Raw genomic sequence first — 22951 nt, 5'->3', positions numbered from 1 at the left:
CCGCTGCTAGGCCATAATCTCCAACAGTACTATTTTATTTTATATACCTCTTTGTTCTTGCTCATCTGTGACAATATTGGACTTTTTTAGAGCATTTAAGGTCCTTGATTGTACAAGCACTGTTTGTTTCTCCTTTACGCCGCCAATCGAATGTTCGTTCATGTGGTCATACTCTGTTATTTTGTCGGTTAGAAACTCCTGTTTTAAAACTGATTTGAATAGGTAATATTAATTCGGAATTTGGAATAATATTCATTCGGACCGAATTTTATACGAATCTGCAATTGTTATTCATGTCATTTAGCAACACACAATTCTTTAAAAAAAATCCACTGGCAAGTTTCAATAGTTTCTTTGTCACATTTTATAATAAACATATAAATAATAATCTCTATACATTTCCTGACACATTGCCTGTTATTAAAGATAACGGGCAGCCTGCGGCCACGCGCTCATTGGCTACTAGCCTATGTATTTGCTACATTTTATTTCTATAAAACTACCGTATTTACCTATTACAAAATATGAAAAGAAAAAAATACATTTTAGTAAATTTACATGAGCTACTTATTAATTTATTAAACAAAACTGTTTGCTCTGAACTATATTGTAATGACTAATAAGGCTAATGACTTGTCAAAATGTGCATTTCGGTTTTCACAAAGAAAAATAGAAAAGAAACATGTGACATGTGAGGAGCAAGAACAGTGGTCGCGAAGCAAGACGTCGGTTCCACTCCGTCAGTTTACAAAATACTAGAGAAATCTTAATGAGCATAACAGTACAGGATTGCCAAGACTTTGCAACTATTTAAATTAAAATATATTCTCGTAATTTACACTATTTCAAATAATGAAAAGTGATTCGGTAACGATCGGTCAAAATCTAATTTACAATTCTGTGTATAAAAATATAATTTATGGACCCCACAAAGTTTGCGTAACCCCCAAAATATAACAGTCAGATGCACATATGCACAGAACATTATAACCTGTCAAAGAGTTTTCTTTTTTCTATCATTTTACATTATCTTTTTCCTGTCCTGTTTTCTTGAAATATACAAAAATAGATTCTGCACATCTGGCCGGTCACACTGAATTCAGGTCCATTTGTGTGACACCAGCCTAAGTTCAGATGAGAATAAATTATTCAAAGAAAACTTTTAAGGCTCCATTTTTACTCTTTAAAATGACAAATGTAAAACTCAGTGAAATAAATATCCCACCTCCTCCCGGGGCCTTTGTCTCTTTTATACTAATATTGTCTTATATCCTACATCAGTTTTGTATGTCCTGCTTTATTTCCATACGATATTTTCAGCTCGATTTTACTAACATGCCCAACGGATGAAGCGCACGGCTGTCCAAGAGCCAAGTTCCCATTTGATAAAGAAGCCTCGGGTACCAGTGGATTCCCTCAGGTTGTAGGGTTGAATTTAAATTTGACTGATAGCTTTGTGGAAATAAAACTGATGACAGTACATAGGCGAACCTGACAGGCGCGAATGCCCAGTGGGCCAGCACGTGGTCCTCGATTACGGCGTAACAGGAAGCCAGCACCCGGTCGACCACAATGGTTCCATGAGAGGTCACTGGTGCGAACGAGCCTTCATGCTCTTCCGTGTATATCCGTTCTACGATGACAGAGATCAGTTGACCCTTATCATCAACAACCATCACCTTTTGTCCAGGTTTGACATTGCTGGCAAACGCGGTGGTCATAGTGTGGATATCATTCGTTGAGTTGTCGAGTACAAAGAGGAGGTGCGCTGCGGTAAGGGTAATCTTTTCAACGGGTTCTTTAGTTTCTATGACATAAAACACCCTTCGCGTGGTGGAGTCTCGGTCTGTGAACATCATGAATTCGCTGTACACAAGGTTCCCCGCGTGGTCCGTTGCCAGGACCTTGTCTCCAGGATGTAGGTCTCTAAGCGCTTTCCGTCTTCCGTCTGTCAACGTCACCTGCGCGCTGCCTGGAAAACAGCCTCCAGATTTGGCAGCAACTGAATTTTCTGTTGAGATAAATAATGTGTTTTTATTAGGTTACATTTTTATGGAGACGGTAGGAGCATAATTGCATTGCAAGCTATTGTTAGTAGAAAACAATTTAGTACTTTAAATTCATCAATTAAATATATTAACAGGGCTATTTAAATAGTCCCAGCTTGTGAAAACTTCTAAAAATGTTGGGTTTCTTTATTATAGGTGATAAGAATACGTAGCGTTTCAAAGTCAAAACGAATAAGGACCATGTGGCCTACATACGTTACAGCTTTAGTAGAAAATGGTCTTTGAATAAACAAAGGGAATCGTGGCAACGACGTGAATTCAGCTGTAAATCTAAAGGCCAAAAAGCTGCGTCTTTGTCTGACACGAGGAACAGAGAGAGCTTGGACTGCTCTAATTAAAAAACCACGGAAGGGCGCACATTGTCATTCTAATGCAGCCTGTATACGGACCACTTTTGGAAAAGGACACTTACGCCTTTCCCAGCTCCTCTTTCATATTTGCTCAGGTGCAGAGACGTCTGTGTGACAATTCACACGCATTGCCTACTCTCCCGAAGTGAAAAAGAGAGCCCCAGAGCGCGCGGACTAGTATTTGCTTAGCCCAGACACTTTTCCAAGTTTCCCATGATGCAGATTTGAATGTAAATTAGGTCTGGGGTTCGAAATGGCAGCGGTAGCCTAACATCAATGCCAGGCTTCTCATTTCCTTTTTAACCGTCATGCTTCTCTCCGTTGTCAGTTCTGATGACAATAATTCGGGCCTTGAGAGAACTCTTCACATTCCGATCTCGTGGATCACGTTCGGTAAACAAGGTTAGAGAATGACTTCGTCCCACCCGGATTTTTTTTTTTTTAGGTCTAATCCTCTCATAAGATCTTGGGCCATGAAATAAGGTGGTGACAATTGAGAAACAGATTTGGGCGAACGAGTTCAGCCTTGCTCCGTCCAAATCCTTTTGGTAAAGACACGTGACCCCAAATGACACGGACTTCAATATATGTCAAAATGTGTTTTGAATAACAATCCAAAGATTTCACATCAGAGGAAAACGATGTGTATGCTATGCTACGTACTCATGAGAAGCAGGCTTATTTCTCCTGACCTATCATAAGAAAAGAACGTCACTTGCCGATTTAACAACTTTTTATAGTCGTCCACACAGTGGTTTAGATGCTATTTGTTAATATTTACCTGGAAATCAGAAACAATTTGCTACTACAATATATCAGCCAGACTTCTTCAAAACTGTCCAGTATATATATATATATATATATATATATATATGCTTTTGCAAAACCATGTGCACTCCCAGGCGGGCCTGTCTGATTTGACCTTGGAATATCTCCAGAGGGGTCTTGTGCTATTAGCTATCTGTTAGCTGATAACAGTGTTTCCTTCAAAGAAACAGAGTGGGGCGATATAAGATCATTTAAAACTTTCGAACATAGGTTACACTTCCTGTACTCCTAGTTCAGTTACCACATTTTAGGAATTGGCTATATTTTCGGCTATTTTTTCTGCTTTTAAAAACCACCTAAAAGCTGTGATTCGTTGCCTTAAGGACCAAAAACCAAACATTGTGGCGTATGGTTTAGGCTAATTTAGGTCCAGTTTATTAAAACGTTTTTATTGTGACTTCTTATATTCGTTTCATAGTTTCTTTTTTTCATTCATTCTTTTATGACCTTATACTGGTTTATTAGCCTTTTATGTGCCCTTTGTAATGGATATTCTTTAGTGAAACTAGTAGGCCTATGTTCTTGTCCGTCAGAGCACAGCGATCTTACCTGCTTTGACGGAGCAATGGATGTGGGCCTTGGACTCATAATATACCCAGTCAAACCCTGCCTCTACCGCTAACCGAGACAGAGTCCCGTATTTACTCTTGTCCCGGTCGGAGGTGGTGATGTCAACGGCTCGGCCCTCGTAGTGGAGAGATTCCTCGAAATGATGACCGTCTTCGTCCCAGCCTTCCGTTACACGCAATTTAACACCCGGCCATTGATTCATTACGGAGATGGCTAGTGAGTTGAGCTTATCTTTGCACCGCTGAGAGAGAGAGAGAGAGAGAGAGAGAGAGAGAGAGAGAGAGAGAGAGAGAGAGAGAGAGAGAGAGAGAGAGAGAGAGAGAGAGAGAGAGAGAGAGAGAGAGAGAGAGAGAGAGAGAGGGTTAACTGTGTTTTTTTTTTCAAATAAAATGCTATATCATGCATATATTATCATGCCTGACAGACATGACGTGGATAAAAATGTTCAAGACGGTAACAATAACAATGTATCAGATATGTATCACTTGATTCTATAGGCCTTAAGGCACAGCCTACCGTAATATGTTGAGCTTTAGATACAAATCTGACAAATTAGCCAACTTCTAGACAAACTCGTGTAAGCCTCTTAAGGATGTGTTTTGGTGCGTATTTATTGTCGACGAATATTCTGTCTAGAGGGGGCATATCTTACTGATGATTGCGATGAAAAATTTATGTTATTGCATTCGCTCCACTGCTCTAAAATATGTCTATATATTCAGCCGTGAATGGGCTGCAAGGCTTTGTTTTGGATGCTCTCAAGAAGAAGGCCTTACACTTTTTTTCGCTTTCTGTCAAAGCACCGAACTAAAATGAAAGTAGGAATTCACGGTTCAGCACGAAATATGCTCAAACGTGTGTAAATACAGGCAGCTGAAATAACTGTGTATTAGTTTGGGGTTGTGCACTCATTGACCTTACCAGTATCTCAAACTAAGATGCTTGGCTTTCTCCAGGACAACTTTTTCGAACACTTAAGCAATATATCAAATAAAACATCACAAAGAGCTCATTCACCGTTTCCCAGGAGAGAAGCGGTGCTAATTATTCCTGAGGCGCAGATTTATTCTGCAGACGTGAAGTGATTGCTCAATCACGACTCTTTCGCGTGTTGCACAAAAAAAACTATTAAATCATGTTCACACACTGTGACACCAAATGGTGTAAATATGTCATATGAAATGATTCGACCACAAATGCGTCTTATAGCGTTCTGTCATTTTGCAGCCTTCTTAACATGCGCGTGTGTACGCTCATGCAGAAACAGTTCGTGGCTACACAGTTTTGACATCAGGCTGTTGCCATTGTGAGATCCGAAGGAAAATAAAGCAGACTTCTAACAAACTGTGTCACAGATACACAGGAGAAAACAAGAGATTGAAGCTGTCTTCAGGTTGTCTGCTCCAGAGCACTTGTGACACTCTTAATGGCTAAGCGATGGGGAGGGGGAACCGGGAGCAAGACTGCCGGGAGTCAAGAGCCGTGAAGGCTAAACTCTTTATTAATTCATTGGGTCGTGTGCCGCAAATCAGGCCAAATTCTGTTCAGTCACCATGAAGCGCAGCGGGAAGCCCCCTTTCTGCTGCTAGATGTTTGTTGAACAAGCCTTCCATTCGAAGTCGGCTTTTAATCTACCCCCAAAATGAACTGGTTTTGAGGAAACACTTATCGGGTACCTGTCAGAGCAAATATCCCGTCGTTAGCCCTCTCACTTCTATTTAATTTCGCGAGCAGAATCAGCCCGATGATACCTGTGCTATTTTATTTGTAAAACGGCCTCTTCAAATCCCGCATATTTCGAAATGGTTGGTTAGCAGGAGAACATTTAAACTTTACTGTATTGCTTAAGCAGGTGTATTTGAAGTTAACGAAATCGTCTAGCTAACTCCTGTGAAGCTGACCGTGAGTGCCTCGAAGTATCTTGCCCCTATAAGTTTAATAACTATAAGTGGAGTTTGATATACATCTAAGAAAACCACACCAAACACAGGTTTTATCCCATTTAAGAGGACCAAAAAGATTCACACACACACACACAAAAACGAAAGTTTAAAATGCACCTGTGACACGAGAGGAGTCTTATTATGTAGACAGTGGCGTTCTTAAAAACAGAACAAAACTGACAGTAATTATGTGCGACTGCAAGCTGACTTTACAACTGATAACCGGAACATAGTGTGAATATGTAATATGCTCCTTTCTATAAAAGTTCCTTTTGTATCATGAACACTGAAAATGTTTATAATCGCTGTAGCCAATGTTCTGAAACTCGGACGTCAATAGCAACTGATTCGCTTTCTCTTTCATTGGCAAAGGGTCACAAGTTCACATGAACACCGCTAATACAGACAGAGTGGAAAGGCAGCCCTCCCAAGAAGCTGTGCGCATCCCTAAGAGGTCTCTGCATCACACTGCGCATCCAGGGAAAATGCCATCAAAATGTAAATGTTCAGCATAAAGTGGCATTTACAGTACACCGTAGTGTTGAATCTTTTTTACTAGAGCGACCACATGTCAGGCTAAACATCTAGACGCGTGTAAAACGTACAGTCATGAACAATGCCCGATATGTCACAGTCTGCCTATAAAATAAAGAAAGGCAACATAATTTTCCCCTAGCTAACTTTTGGATTAAGCTTTCATGATAAACCAAGGCTACATGACTGAACGATGCTGAAACAAGATATCTTGCAAGATTGATTAAAACAAACTTTAGCTATTCACTACATAAGCACCATGTCAGGCAGCAGTAAAAGAAAGACGTTTTCCTGATTGGTTTGCTGGCTGAATGCATAATCAGCGCTCGTGCCTCTGCGCACTGTCCAGACCGTCGCGCGCACTGCATTGTCGCTGGCTTGGCAGGCTACCTTTGCTCCTCCGCTGATTTTTCACCTTTGCAACCTGCCATGAGTTTGCTAAATCATAGTTTGGATGAGGTCGACTGTGTCGGCCCTCGGTGCCTTCGTGTATATGTTATGAGGACAGCGTAGACATATCACGGAGCATCATGCAACATATGATGTTACAGTTTGGACTCTAGATCAGAAAACTCCTTATCTAATGCTCTAACAAATGACAGGTTTTAAGCGAATCACCACAATGAGGATCAAGAGAGATTAAGAAATCTCACAATATGATTCTTACTGCACAATTTAGAAGAGTTCTGTTCTCTTTGCAGGTAGAAAGTATGTTCCGAATATTTTTTTTCTAGAAATGTCAGTGGTTTCATGCCCTGATAAGCACCCGCTGCGAGCTGGTGGGTTGCTATATGCAATATATATGCTATATATAAAACACTATCACTTTCTGCTTTCTCGAGAAGGTTATCATACATATGGCACGAATATCTATCATTCATCCAGCCTATGTATAATTCGGGAGGCAATGGGCGTCTCGCACAACTCAACAGGGACATATTTATAGCATTTATAAATATAAACATAGGATTACATTAAGTCACACATATTTTTAAACTGCTAGAAAGAAGGAGTCTAACGGCCGGCACTTGATGCCGTTCCTCCGGCAGTTTCATAAGAGAAAGCCTGGTCTTGACTAAAGCAAAATATAGCCCGCAGGGAATAATTCACAATCCATTTGTAGGTATAAAAGCTCTGACTTAATGTAGCTGTAGGGCTGAATGATGTATCAGACCGGTGGACACTGCAGCATCCGAGGCGAGGGCCGAAGCAGTCCGCGGAAAGGGAAAGAGGCGGATAAAGATTACCTGTGTCATCAGCCTGTCTGCACCGGTCTTCTCCTCATCCTTAAATATAATGTCGGGATTGTAATTTGGAGTCAGTTCCTTAAATCTCTCCGAGTTCCTTGTGATCTTGCCTTCGTATCTGCCGCTGGCCCCAAGAGTCTTTTCCGCGACATTTGGTATGAACTGCTTGTACGCGAGCGGTGTCAGCTTCTTCGGATGTTTTCTTCTACCGTAGCCTCTGCCTGGTCCGCAAGCCAGTCCGGACAACACCAAGGACAGACTCAGAACAGTAACCAGCACTAATCTCGTTAGCAGCCGCATTTCGCTAAGCAAATCTTGAACGACTGGCTTTGGGTGTAGCGCTGGGACTGTCAGTCGGGGTTTCCCTTCCTGCGTTCTCGTTTGGCCGGCTCCAGCAACGTCCTTGCCTCCTCTTTCTTCTGTTCAGCTTACGCGTGCACCCAGTGCGATTCCTTACCGTGGCAGGTGCGGAAATGTGCGCCTTTGCGAACTGATAAAGGAACACATCGGAGGTGGGTGACTGCAGCGTAAATGAGGGAAAGGTAACGTTGGTCTGGGAATATCTACGTAGTTGAAACCACAGCCGCTAATGCGAGGAGTCCGTCTTAACTCCTATGTATTATAGCTGCAATCTATGGTAGGGAGGGACCTGATTGGCTCGCCTATACAAACCCTTCTGATGTTATCCCACAAAGGAGACACAAATATCTTTTAAGATTTTTTTCCACCTGGAGGGTGGGTTGCAGGGGAGGGACGAGGTGATGGAAACTCACCAATTACACCTTTTCCCTTCAGTCAACCGCTGATGCTCCAAACATGTGTCTATGGCCCAAAGAGAAAAAAAGTCGTGATCACACGCAGATATCCTGTACGACCCGCTTTTGCGTCCATATACAGAAATCAGCAACACTTGAGTCTTATATATTGACTACATACGCGTCACTTGTTAGATTATAGTTTCATAAATCGTTAGAGAAACTGCAAGCTTTATATTCTGGTTCGTATTATATGTACAATGTGCTTTCACATTAACCATAGGTAAAAGTGATTTATCTGATTCTCAGGAATCACGTTGTAGAAAGAATATAATTATAATTAAAATCTGAAGAAAGTCTTTCATAATATTTACTAACCAAAATATTTCGTTAGCACTGTCTCTTAGGAGATTCATTTGACCACGGTGTTTTGTGTTTTTGTTCCTTTTACATATTCTTTAGTCTCCAAGCAATACATTTTAATAACTGAGTGGAACATTGTGAAACTTAATTAGGACTCTTCGACAGTTTATGGAAAATGATTGCCTTATCTGATATGCATCGCCCTCACTTAATTTAGTGTAGCAACTCGGGCTAATACGTATAGCATACTATATGATATATCTATATAGGCTAATACGTACAGCATACTATATTATATATATATATATATATATATATATATATATATATATATATATATATATATATATATATATATATATATAGGCTACAAAAATGACTTGGAGTAACTCAAAAGGCACAAGGCAAGCATGATTTCGAACCTTAAGTAATTTGAGTTTAACTCATTTAATTCTGTTCTGCAGAGAACCAGTACAACTTGCATTCACTGGTCAGCACAAGGGTAGGCACAAAGTGTTTTAAACCACTTAAAATCGAAGTAGCATATATTTGCTAAGAAAAGTGCTGAAATATCTTATTTTCAAAGTTTTATTTCTTAATCTAAATTACATTTGTTCATGCAAAAAATCACAAGTAAAATCTAAATCAAATTATAGTGTTTTTGTACCTTTATGTGTTTAGTTCCATTTTTACTTTATGTAATGTAATCTGTTTGAACTAAAGATTTGTTGCACTTCTTTTTGTGATGATGATTTTAATATAGTCCAAGTGATCCATTAATGTATTCCTTCAGCCTTTTATTTTTTATTGTCATCTTAGATAACATACTGATCAGATAAATACTTTGTGATGTAACTCAATATGTTTAAGAGAAATGACAATAAATGGCAATAAACTTGGAATCAATTACATTTCTGTCAGAGTATCATATTTCCATGTTTGGGCAAATCTACTTAGAAAACAAAATTCTAAGTGTGTGTTTGTATGTCCTTACATGCATGAATGTGTGTGCGTGTGTGTCTGTGTGTCTGGATGTTGGGTGGTGGTGGTGGGGGGTAATAAGGTATTATGCTGGGTGTCTTCCCTACTGCTGCCTGTTTGAGATTTCAGAATGGGCTCTTCCTGTGCACACAAACACTGTTCTGTGTTGTTTGGGCGAGAGATCAGCCCTTAAAAACCCCTGTCGCCCCTCAAAGTGCCCTTCAGCCACAGATTAAGCCATGGTAACCAGTGCGTCCACTGTCCCGTAGCAGTGGGTGAGGTATGCATCTCATTGTCTTACTTTCTATTCTTTTCTCACGTATTCCTGACTGCCCTCTACAAGATGGTGATTGCTTGTTGCTCGCCTTGGGAGACATATGAAGGACTTGGGCCTCAACGGGAGAGTGTAGTAACACCAGGTCCAATACAGAAGATTTGTTGCAGACTTTGCTGTAGTAGGGCATGCTTAACTGTGATGTCTTGGGGACCACAGGTTCTAATATGAAAGTATTATGGGCACATGATTAATTAAAAGTTAAGGACAAATAGGCATGAGTCTACTTTAGTTACATACCTGCTTGGTTCAACTTTGTTATTTGTATTCTTCTCTGCAAAGCTCTTGTACCTTTTTTGAGCATTGGTGAATTTATTTTTAAAGATTAGGATTTTGGTCAAGCAGCTGCAACTTTTCAATACACAATCACCACTGAAAAAAATCAGTGCAGCCAACAATTTATCTTTAAAAGGCCAGGATTTTTAAATTGAGCCTGAGTGTCACACAGGAATGTATGACAGTAATGTTACACATTACTTGCATGTGTGATTGAGGAGAAATCTGCTGACATGAATACATCAGGGTTAGAGGAGGCCAGAAGTCCTTCACTAAAACATATAATACCACTAAAGATGGGAGAATCTGGAGAAGAACGCTGAAATCTTGAGCTACAGGGAGGTAGCATGAGAACATTTCACAACCCAGGAAGAGGAAATATTGATGGGCACAGCATTTCTACATCAAGAACTCTGGAGGTGACATTTTTACGTAGAGAGGTGTGCCAAAGCCCTGTCAAAGGTATTCTGCCTGGCACTAAAGTGCTATGCGCATCCAGCCCAAAAGTGTGAATGCCTGTATCTTCTCATCAGGGACAAATCTTTTTCATGGGCCATATAGTAAGACATTTAAGTCAGCAGGTTTAGCTCATGGTTTCAATGCAACATGAAAGAATCCGAACCTTTACCTCTGAGGCTTTAAGTGACTTCAGTCCTGTTGCCACTTATTTCTGTGTTTTGCAATGTGTCCAGGATGAGTTGTTGTGTGGGCACATCCCCCAGACCTCAAAGAAACCCCAAAGATCCATTCAGGAGACAGATCTCTCTTTAAAACTTTTCAGCATGTCTCGCTCACACATCTGAGAATTGATTAAGTGCCATTTTAAAAAGGATTAAACAAACATAGGACAGGATGACATGAGATGGAGAGAATACCCAAATAGCTTTATGGCTTTTGTTCCTCTACATTCTCTCTGTCTCTCTTCCTCTCTCACAATTTTTAAATGTGTTACTCCTTTTTAAAGCACGCTCTGTGTCTTGATGATTTCCATACTCGTTGGGCTATGGTGCGTTGGTATGCTGGGTAACTCAGAGCTTCCCATGTTGGGCGGGGGGGTCGGGGGATTAGTGGAAGAAGCAGCGTAAAGCACCTGTGGCTTCAGGCTCTTCTCTGCTGTCCCTCCACCACGCCGCTGTCTGGAGCTCAGCGAGCCTTTTATGACGGATTAATTGTGCACACAAAAAACATGCAGACACGCACCATGTCAGGTGTGTTCCTGTCTGTTGGGAAGAGCAGAGTCTTCTTATTCATCCGACGAACTCCAGCAAGGGCAGGGCTCATTTGAATCTGCAGGTGTGCCTCAATCAGAGGTTACATAACCGCATACAACATGAAGATCAAATCAAACACCGCAGTGGATTACGTGGCACTGAAAAAAAGATCTGAAACTTCAGGGCCTTGGAGCGGGCCAAGCTGCAAGGCACATGTTCTCAGGGGGACACGTGCGTGATCAAGGACTGCCAAGCCGGCATCTCTGCGGACACACCGTGCTGCTATGGAGGAGCAGAGCGTAGGGAATTTCACAACCTGAGAACCTGTGGTTCTAGCCCAGCTCCGCCTCCTTGCAAGGTGCAAAGGAGTTTACTCTGCTCAGCCACTCCCTCTATTTAAACACACTCCCAGGCCTCACCAGGCCGCAGAGAGGGAGACAAGCCCTGAGCCAGACCCCTGAAATGTAGTCACAGATGGAAGTTGGGGAATCCTGTGAATAAGGTCTTAATTACATTTTTCATCCTAACAGAGACTTAAAGGGCAAGGGAATAGCCAAAGTAATTCCTAAACCCGGGAATGATGAAAATACTGTGTTTTATCAATGGCTTTTTCATATTGACATATAACATTCCACCCTTTGGAATGATAAAGCTTGCCTATGAGTGCCTCTGTGTGGGCTGAGGTGAGCAGGCTGCTGGTCTCTGACCTGGATTTTAAAAACAACAGCATGGAGCACTGAGTAGAAAGTGGGCAGTGTGAACAGCTCACATCCCTCCTTTAGCATGAACAGCTAAAACATTTGACTATTCATCGGGTTTATTACACACTAAAACACATAACAACTTCTTGCAATCCACTATGAGTGAAGCAGTGTGAGCATGTGTTGTTTTTTTTGTTTTTTTTAATCAACTGAGGTTTCTCTCGAAATTGGTGCTAAATCTGCTGTTAGTCTGAAAATGCCATATGCAGTCATTCACCAGGGCAGCTGATGAGTCATTTATTTGGGTATTTTTCCTTACGAGTGCCAAAACTGTTCCAGTGCCATGGAGGCATTGTCTAAGCAGCGATACAGAGTCACGCACACTCCGATCTCAAATGCTCTGTAAACTCAACAAAACAGTGTGACTCACCTGAGAGAGCAAGACACACAGAGAGAGAGACTTCAAAGCATCAGCCACTGTTGTGAAACGGCAATGGACATTTTAACAACGGATGAAAACATAATTGCAGTGGCATGAGAAAGCTTAGCATGTAAATCACAAACGGAGTCTATGGTGAAGTTCTTATAGTGAGCCATCTGCTTGAACATGCTTTGTTAGACTGCCATTTTGACCTGAGGACACAGATAATATCTACTTAATGAACTTTGGGGTGCTTGAAGGCTGTGCCATATCACCTGCAGCAACAGTAATTTCTTCCTGACCGAAATGTCATCACTCAACAAACAGCACGCTGGCTTAATGCTGGCATGCGTCAAGGTAATGTGAAACGATGTTGACCACACTAACCACTAATAAGCAAAGACCTTCATCTGAACTGCTCAAGATGTCTCTGATATATGATATGACGATATCATGATATGACGTTTGTCGATTTTTAATCTAGGGAACTGGTGTCATCCCAAGCAGTGCAGTGTACAACATATAGGATATAAGAACAGATATTTCTCATTCCATGAAGCTAGACCTGGGCCAGAGAGCTGCTCACGCTCTCAAGCACTATCGCCTCTGTGCAGAATCCATGCTGATGTGTGTGTGGCACTGACATCATGTCACAGCTGATGAAGACAGGGAAGAGGGTGAACAGGTGTCATATCTGGCACAGCATACCAGGAGCAGTACCAGGAGCAGTACCAGGCATACCAGGAGAGGCTTCCTTAGAGACCAAAACTCTAATTTAATAAGTCAAAGCTTTGCTCTTTGCAAGAGATCAATTTAGGAATGTCGGAGGATACAGGGGACCCATTTCTCCAGGGGACCTGAGGAGAAATGTGTAGTGAGGGACAAGTAAAGGAGTAACAAGGTAATCAATAATAGACTGATGAGCAATGGAGGGGCAAGTCAGAGAGTGACGAGTTAGAGAGTGACAACTAACAGAAGGACGAGTCACAGAGTGGCGAGTAATGTAGTGATGAGTAACAGTGGAGCAAAACAGATTGATGTGTCATGGAGTTGATAACACTGTGAGAAGTAATAATGATCAAGTAATGGAGTAATGACTAACGGAATGACAAATAATGTACTTAATGTACTTAAATGTACTTAAATAATGTACTTAAAAGTAGGAATGAACCTTCAACTACGAGGAAGACAAAGGAAACAAACAGTACCGGAAAATATGACCAATTCAGTGCTGAAAATGTAAAATGTAGCCTTTCTTTTAGCAGCTTTTAAGTTGTGATACTTCACAGACACTTCAGTGACAGGGATGCTACAAATACCTTTATGATGCTGAATAAAGTATTTCTGCCACGGAAATGTCTCTATGATTTTATATTGTTTGTTAAAGGTTCAGCTATCGTAGCAGATATGGGAGGGGAAACAGTCTTTATTTTTTACCTGCGATCATGTGACCAATCGTAAACATTCTATTTAAGGTACATTTAAAACTGTGGCTTTGCATGCTGAAATGTGGGACATTTATGGTGACGGGAGTGCACAGGTGGTGGAATGGCTATGGTGCGTGTTGGATTTGGCACAGTGCCAACTGCAGAAGGGAGATTAGCATGCAAACTCACAGACAGCATTGCACCAGCCTGATCAGGTGTGCCGGTTCTGGAGAAGTGCACGCCGCAAAGCCATGAGTTCTTGACTCATCTGACCCATGTTGAGTCTTTCACCTGCCTGGTTTGAGTTGAATTCTTTATCCGCCTCGTTAATGTTGAGTTCTTCACCCACCTGGCCTGTGTAACTCATTTGCTCCTACCCAGAACCTGAGGTGTGTTTACCTGTCAGTCTCCTCCCTCTCTCTTTGCTACATTTAAACCACTTCCTTCCCTCATTCTGTTCCATTTCCCTCTCCCTCTTTCTCTCTCTCTCCACACTTCTTTCAGAACACAGACTGGTAAAAGCTGATGGGATTAGTGTGAGTCCAAGGCTCAGCACGCACACACAAACACACACACGCATGCACATGCACACACAAAGAGGCATAAGATTGATCGATCACTTCTATTGATCCAGTCGTCGCGGGTGACGTGTTTTTCTCTGTCTCAGCTATCTCAGAGACCCAGCTGAAGCTCACTCATGTGCCGATGTTTATTTATACAAGTGCTTTCTGACTCCTGGCTTACGACTTGGACTCTGCTTTATAGAGCACAATGAGGCTACTCTTTAAATTAGTCCACCCTGTTTGAAACTAACCATGGTCAGAGTCCATGTACCATTTACAAGCACATTACAAGCTACTTATGTGATTTCAGGCAAGAGACAGAAATGCAGGCTGCAGGCTGTGAGGTATTTTACTTTGAAAAGACACTTGCAGTCACTCATCCATAGTTCTCTCCTACTTTGATCCTGTCTTATCATTTTCCGCTGTTGCATTTTCATACAAGTCAGTCACACATGCAATCTGTGATCTTTGCCACAGAAATAATACAAAGCTCTGCTGTGCATACTCTGCTTCTGAACATGTCTGATCACAAAGGTCCATCTGATCTGTGCATGAAAACATAGTGTGCTTGATGATTTTTAGAAATTTCAAAGCTCAGCAACTGCAATACCTCTGATGGCATCTGTTCCGTCCTTAGGAAAATGGCTTTGCATGCTGAAATATTACTCAAGTACTCTATGAATTCTTTTGCCCATGTTATCGTCAGCACCACAATCTGTAATCAGAGTAAATTACAATTAACTCAATGCTGTGGCAGTGTGGCAGGGTTTTGAACTATAGCTGGACTTTCTTGTTTGAGCAGACGGAAAGCAAAGCTTTATCTGCCTCTCTCAGACTCTGTCCAACGTAGAATTCAAAGGGGTGGGGAGTGTCACTGGGTGGATGCTGGAGGGGAAGGTAGGAATCATTTAGCTGTGAGCTAATGTGAACAATAAACCCTGTGAAAGAGCAGTATCATAGGAAGGGTGATCACACAGACAATGGACAGGTGTGTGTGTGTGTAAAAGAAGAGAGGTATATGGGCCAAAGATACCCTTGGACTAACAGTGAGCAATAAGATCACATATGAGTGACAGTTAAATGACACCAAGACATGTCACGCATGGCAAATGTGCAACATGTATGTATTACAGGCAACCCAGCGGTGCCCCTGGAAACAATACTATTAAAAGAATGTAGACAGTGGAACTGCACCTTGATTTTGCATGTTTTCTGTAAAGATATAGGGCTCTCGAGGCTTTTGGGTTCACATTTTCCTGGGGACACATCCTTCTACATGGAGATGTCCTTCCTGGGATTGTCCTTCTAGAGTGCAGTTTGTGAATGCTGAGGTTCCGCTTGCCAGCTCTGGCCTGGTTGGGCCAGGCCCACACTGCTGCAGCAGAAATGACAGGTAGGTGTGTAAAAACTCACCCACTCGCCACACGGGAAGGCCAGTACACACTCTGGCTCAACTGCGCCAATCACAAAGCTGTTGAATTTTTCTGGTCTGCGGCACGTTGGCTACATATGCGGCTACTGTGAAGGGCAGAGTGCAGATTTTTGTCAGGGCACATAAACCAACACACTCTCATCACCACAAACACACACACACACACACACACACACACACACACACACACACACACACACACACACACACACACACACACACACAAAGAGAGGTTGCTGACCCTTATCCATATCCGAAAATGAAGAGGAGGATCCTTTACTTGTGCCACACAGAATTTTTAGACTGTGGAATCATTACTGCATAGATCTCAAATAGTAACTCTTATTATAAAATCCTGAAAAAGAAGACACTATTGTTTCTAATAATTTACAGTCAGTCTATGGTGGTTGGCTCATCACTTTGGTTGAAGTTCCCTCAAAGCTTTGTAGACGACACCCGCTCTTTCCTATCTTTAACTGGACAATTTAAGAAACAGGACTTTATCATTTAGCTGCACCTGAAAACCAGACAGCTGGTGAACTGACAGTGGTATGAAAGGGAATTTTCACTTAGAGCCATTTACTGGTAACAATCAATAATGAATAAATAGAACACTGCACAGATGTCCCTTTTCTGTGCATAGTTTAAGCATTTAAACATTGTATAGAAAGCTGCCCAGATGGCACATACAATTGTGTCTAAAGCATTCAGCTTTTTCAAAAATATAGTATTTTTAAAAATGACATCACTCAGGTTGCTGTCATACAGTGACTCTGACATACAGTCAGCGATATTTACCACAAAAATGAAATGGAACTGAAGCAAACGCAATGGTGAGGAATTTCCCTTGTAATGATTCCAGCCCTTTCATTACATAAAATCACTGTGTGTCTTTAAAATGGTTGAATAAGAAGAGAAAATATGAAAGGTGGTGAACAGGAGAATCCTACCATCTGGCATCAGCATGTGTGACTCTTTTTAGCAGTACGTCTCAGACCCAGTGTGTCTGTCAGTCTGTCTGTCTGTCTCTCTGGAACACAGGGACGGCAGCTTCTCCCGGGGTCAAGGTGAAACAGTGTGTTCAGTGATGCAGCACAGGACACCAGGAAACAACGTCCGACAGAAGAACCAATTAAAATCAAGTGGCTCCTGACTCTTTGCAACCCTAACATTGCACGTGGCAATTTGTCTCTCTGACCTGCTGAAACTTTGATGTGAGGTGAAATGCACAAGAACTGCTGTCGCAGACAGGCAGAAGGGCCTCAGAAGTAAGCATAAATTTGGATTTCCTGGCCTATTAACATTTCAGAACCATTAGTGAACATGTTTCAGGAGGAAGTGCCCAGTTACTCTGCTTGGATTATTGTGAACAGAGGATTTCTGAACAGGTCTCTGATCCCAAAACTATTTTAAGAGTCTTATTCAAGTTCCAAAGCCTCTGGCAAGCAATCAGCCACAACAGTTTGGGCTTAGTCTCTAAAATAAGACCAAACATGTCGAATCATGAAAGAGAGGGTAAGAATCAAAGAGTAAAAAGGTAAAAGGGTGAGTGAAATTAAATGTGAACATCAAGTCATTTTCTGTCTTGGTGTAGACCCACCGCAACAAGTCTAAAATCCCCTCCACAGAATGAGCAATTGACAGGTGGCACAGAGCAATAAATGAGCAACTTATATGTAAATGAGGTAATGATCCTCAGCAGGGATGCAGCAGGAGCTGTTTTCGATGTTGCACCCAGAATTACAGGAGCTGTTTGCGATGGTGCACCCAGGCGTGCAAAGTAAAAGAGGGAGGGAATAACAATTTAGGGCAAGATAGGTGAGTGAGAGCAGAGAAGAGTGGAATCAAACTTAGAACTGAGAAGTGAAGTTAAATGTTCCTAATGAGAAATTTTGAGAAATGAGAAATCTTATATACTTCAAAAAAAGAGAGAGAGAGAGATTGTGGGTGTAATAAGAAGTGTTCTCTTTTAATACAGAGAATGAAGGAGAAGCAGTATGGTCTTCTGAAATGTTTTTTTTCCCCAAAAAACTCACTTCGTACAACCAATAGGGGGCGACAGGAGCGTGTTCCCCAACAGTGGGTTAGAAAGCCCTCCTCCATTGGCATTGCCAACCACATCCAAATCTGAATCTCCATTCACACGCACACACAGATGTACAAGCACTTCAGATACCACTGTCAAGCTGGCCAGTCTGTAACACCCAGTGCTGCTCCAGGTGAAAAATGTTCTGACCCTGTTAGGATGGAGGTATCTGGCACACCACCCAACCCACCATCACGTTTCCCTTATCATGCAGTCACACCCAGCTCTGCTCCAGGTGTGGGAACTCACATACTAGCTTCTGGTACCATCCAGCCATTTGAAACATGTCAGTTATAAGACTTCATCTTACATTAAAAAGACAACACCCCAGTCCTCATAACTACCTATGGGCAGATGCTGCACTCATGTACTGCACCTTTCCCGGTGACAGGATGTTTCATTCAACTTTGTTGTTTTTTTCATTACCACATTTTGGCACAAGTATTTTGAATGCTTTAGCTATACTGTGTGATTTGAGAGGCATGCAACTGAGATGTTCATTTGGGAGACAAATAATGAGAGTCAGCATGAGAGAGAGACAAAGAGATTGAGAGACAGAAAAAGAGGGAGTGACAGAAAGAGAGAGAAAGAGAGAGAAAACGGTTAAAACTTTAACATTTAGCACAAAATAATGGAATCATAGTTTAGCTTTGAATACACTCTTTAAACACACTGTGGTTTTTACTGCCTGTTTTCACAGAAAAATGACACAGAAGGGAAGAAATGACTGGTTCTAGAATCTGTAAGGTGTGTGTGTGTGTGTATGTGTGTGTGTGTGTGTGTGTGAATGCATGACAGAGACAAAAGGGGCTCCGAAAGTGGTGCAATGGCTCAGTTGCTTCCGATCCGACACCAATCAGCACAATAATTAGAGAACAAGAACGAAGAGGAGTGAACGTGTGAGAGGAGTGAACGTGTGTCAGTTAAAGGAGTGAAAATGTGTGAGTTATAGGAGTGAACGTGTGTCAGTTAGAGGACTGAACGTGTGTCAGTTAACAGCAAGACCTGCGTCAGCTCAGGAAGGAGACAGCAAGACTACACACACACACACACACACACACACACACATACATTGTGCAGTTATATGCAATTACCTATAAGGCATAAATGAACTATTTGTCTATTTATGATATTTAATAAGCCCATTGTTTTCCTCTTTTGGACTTAAAGCGCAATAACATAAAACAATAAAAACATCAAAGAAAATGTTTGGTTTCCTAAAACCAACAGCCAGTACTTTAGACAGTACATTGTAAACTCATTGAACTTATGAACAAATTTCTAAAAACCAGTGGAGTTTGAGGAGAGTTTTTGGAGAGGAGAGCATTTGGAGTACAAAAGTACTCCCTCACAGAGGCCCCAAAACACAGGCCTTTACAAAAGCACCCAGCAAGGAGAGCAAATTGTTCTCATGTCTATGCATTTCTGATTAAAATGCAAATGGAAGGTTGCTGTGTGCATATGCCCATGCACACCCTTTCAGTGAGTGAGACAGTGTGAAGTGGCCCACCCCAGATGAACATGGAGATGCGTGCCTTCACTCTGCAAGGACACTTATAGCAAGGGCGGCAGGTAAATAAACTGAGCTGCTCTAAATATAGACTCCACAGCTGCCCTTCATCTGACAGAGATAGAGAGAGCGCAAGAGAAAGAGAGAGACATGGGGGTAAGAAAAAGAAAAAGAACACGTAAGAGTGAGAATGAGAGCAAGAAAGAGAGCACAGTAAAGTTGGGCTTAATCTCAGACTAGTACTTAGTCCATGTTGACTGGGCTGACCAGTGAGTGATTGAGCACATGCTGTGTTCAGGAAAATATTTACAAACTCCAAAAAGAGACGTTTGGTCATCAGCCGATTTTGCAGACAAGATACCATCTGTATTCATCCGTGTGCAACTTTTATCCTCTCCAAATCTCTCTTTATCATTATCACTATGTGAAGGTGTGTGAAATTCTATGTAAGTTTTAGGGGCTGAGCTGATGATGTCAGAGTGCTGAAGCCTTGTTGTGGAGGTGCGTGCGTGTGTGTGTGTGTGTGTGTTTGTGTGTGTGTGTGTGCGTGTGCGGGCGTGCATGCGGGCGTGCATGCATGTGCGTGTGTGTGTGTGTGTGTGAGTGCGAGATCCAGGAGTTCTGTGTGTTCACACTCTGTAGGGTCAGTCTATGCAGACAGACTTTCTAATTAAAGGCCACAGACATGAAAAGGTTGAAGTCTAATGATTAACATTTACCATGTATTATAAAAGCTCTCATCTTTCACAGCCAACAGTTCTAAAAAAATGTAATCTGTCTTGGACTGTCAACCTGTAAAGAAACTGGTAGGAGTGGAATCACCAGGAACCTGGAGTGACACACACACTAGACCATCCCCTCACACACACACACACACACACACACACACACACACACACACACACACACACACATATTCCACTCTCCAACAAGCAGATACATCACACAGTATTTTATCCACTGTCTATCATCGACACCTCTAGCATGCTCTGTATGTGTATATTTGTGTGTGTGTGTGTGTGTGTGTGTGTGTGTGTGTGTGTGTATGCGTTCTTGGATGCATTTTGCTAATAGTTCAGCCTATGACACAACTGTAAATCCTGATTCTGGGTGGGTAAGGATGGCATTTAAGATCAGGAGGGTATTTGCAAAAGAACCCACAAGCAGCCTGCAAAAATGTTAAGCTATGTTCTCTCTCTCTCCCTGTTCCTCTTACTCTCTCTTTCTCTTGCTGAATGAGTCGGCAGTGCCAATCAAAAGTGGGTGACTGTAGCCAGTGCTCATATGGAAGAGGCCCCTTGACCTCTGGGGACATGTATGTGACAGGGTGAGGTGTATGTGGGCACCTCTGTGTCTCTGTGTGATGTGTATGTGTGAATTAGGTTTTGGAGTGGACGGACTTGTCTCTCATTGCTGATGAATAAGACATGTGGGAGACACAGTGGTTTTCAGGGACAGACCTCATAGCATCGGAACAGAGGACTGACGCATGTGTTGCTGTTCTCTGAAATACCACATGCTGACCTGTTCTCACACCTCACTCCACTCCTGGCCCAAAATCAGTTTCTCTCTCTCTCTCTCTCTCTCTCTCTCTCTCTCTCTCTCTCTCTCTCTCTCTCTCTCTCTCTCTCACACACACACACACACACACACACACACACACATACAGACACACACAGACACACACTCACCCACTACAAACATGTATGGAGTATCCTGTGTTCCTCTAGCTGCTAATAGCTCTCTGCAGCCATCTGAAAGCCGACCTCTGGTGTAACATGCTTCTTCCGCACTGTGGCTATCACCGGCTCAGCCAGGGTCAGGAGAATAAAGATTTCGTGCTTCAGAGCAGAGAGAGAAAGACATGAAGATGGATTGGCCAATGGCATAGCTAAGCTGCTGCTTGCTCTAACACAGAAAAGAGACGAGCAAGCAAGATGAGATGAGATGAGATGAGATGAGAAGACTGAAAAAACAGACAGAAAGAAAAGAAAGCGTGCCACATTTTCATGATTTTCTTTCCCCGACATGAAAATGTGAGGAAATGGGGCCCTTAAAACAGGAGGAAGTGATCAAGCAGCACTGCACAAAAAATACTCGAGAAACGTTTGTGCAGTTGTGTTCTGCAAGTGGATTTTCTAATACTGTGAAAGAGACACTTGGAAAGCCTGTGGTGCTATTGCTACCAGGGTAGCCTGTGCACATGGTCACAGGCCACCAGATCAAAGCTCCTGTCCTGTCCTGTCCACCTTACTGGTCCTGGACCACACTTAGCTGATTAACCTGAATACACCTGGTCATAAATATTACCTACTTCCTGAGATAAATAGACAAAACAGATAAGATAACAGCATGCCCAGCGATGGATAGTGCTCTGTCCTGGGTGTTATCCTTTTTCCCCTCCCTGTGCCCAATGCAGTCCCCTAGGGGGCTGAGGTTTCTGATTGAGAGTACGCTGAGAGTGTGTTTGTGTGTGTGTGTGTGTGTTCCAGGGGGCTGTGGTTTCTGGTACACTGTGCACGACTGGCTGTTTCTTTTCACCGGTGTGTTGACTGGATGTAAAAGCATTGTGCAGTGTGTTGATTGTAAAGTGTCCTTGGATACTGAGGCACTATAGAACTGTAACTTCATATCATATCATATCATATCAAGAGTAACAGCATATTTTGACCATTAAATGAACAACATATTTAATATGCACTAATATAAGTGTATTTTTCTGGAACTAGATACATACATAAGCCTTTCCAAACAAAAACAAAACATGTCCAGTGGGCATGCTGGAGGGGTGTGGCTAATGGGTATGACCTGTAGGTGTGGCTGATGGGTTTGTCCACTGTGGGCGGAGCTAAACTCCATGCCTTAGCCTGTGTCTCCTGACACCGTTGCTATACCTCCACTACAGCACTTTAATCTGCGTTTGATGTGATTTCCAAGGAGGCATAATGTACAGGTACCCAGCAGAATTACAGGCTCAACAGTACAGCACAGCCCAGCACACCTTTCTTGTGGCTTTGAGTTCAGCAGACTGGCTGAATGGTGGAGCTCTGAAGTTCAGTGGAGATGAGGTCATCGTCACTTTTTATGAGGCTTTAAACACAGGAAGTGCTCATTTAATCTAAAGTCTGACAATTAATTACGTGTTAGGATGCATGAGACGGTAGTACTCTTTTTCTATCAAAGGCCCAAATAGGTTGAGATTCTTTAAAGGGGAAAGTTGCCATAGATATCATGTTTGATAAATTCCCTTTAACGAAAGTCAGTGAAAATAAAAGTTCCGTCATTTCAACATGTTTCGATGTAAACAAAAATAACCTTTTGTTTCCCATTTGCTTTCCCCATTCCTTCAC

At 42.1% G+C, this 22951-nt stretch overlaps 1 protein-coding gene across 1 annotated transcript; it reads right to left on the bottom strand.

Moving 5' to 3' along the window:
* Positions 1–374: 374 nt before the first annotated feature.
* On the bottom strand, positions 375–8138 carry shha (sonic hedgehog signaling molecule a). Its single transcript, XM_027022341.2, has 3 exons — positions 7542–8138; positions 3797–4058; positions 375–2011 (listed from the first exon to the last, which is right to left on the bottom strand). Exons 1-3 carry the CDS (start codon positions 7839–7841, stop codon positions 1317–1319), a joined length of 1257 nt encoding a protein of 418 aa, XP_026878142.2. The 5' UTR covers positions 7842–8138; the 3' UTR covers positions 375–1316.
* Positions 8139–22951: the final 14813 nt, after the last annotated feature.

The sequence above is a fragment of the Electrophorus electricus genome, chromosome 18, assembly GCF_013358815.1.
Source record: "Electrophorus electricus isolate fEleEle1 chromosome 18, fEleEle1.pri, whole genome shotgun sequence".
Taxonomy (NCBI): domain Eukaryota; kingdom Metazoa; phylum Chordata; class Actinopteri; order Gymnotiformes; family Gymnotidae; genus Electrophorus; species Electrophorus electricus.
This window is presented reverse-complemented; position numbering and strand designations above follow the sequence as displayed.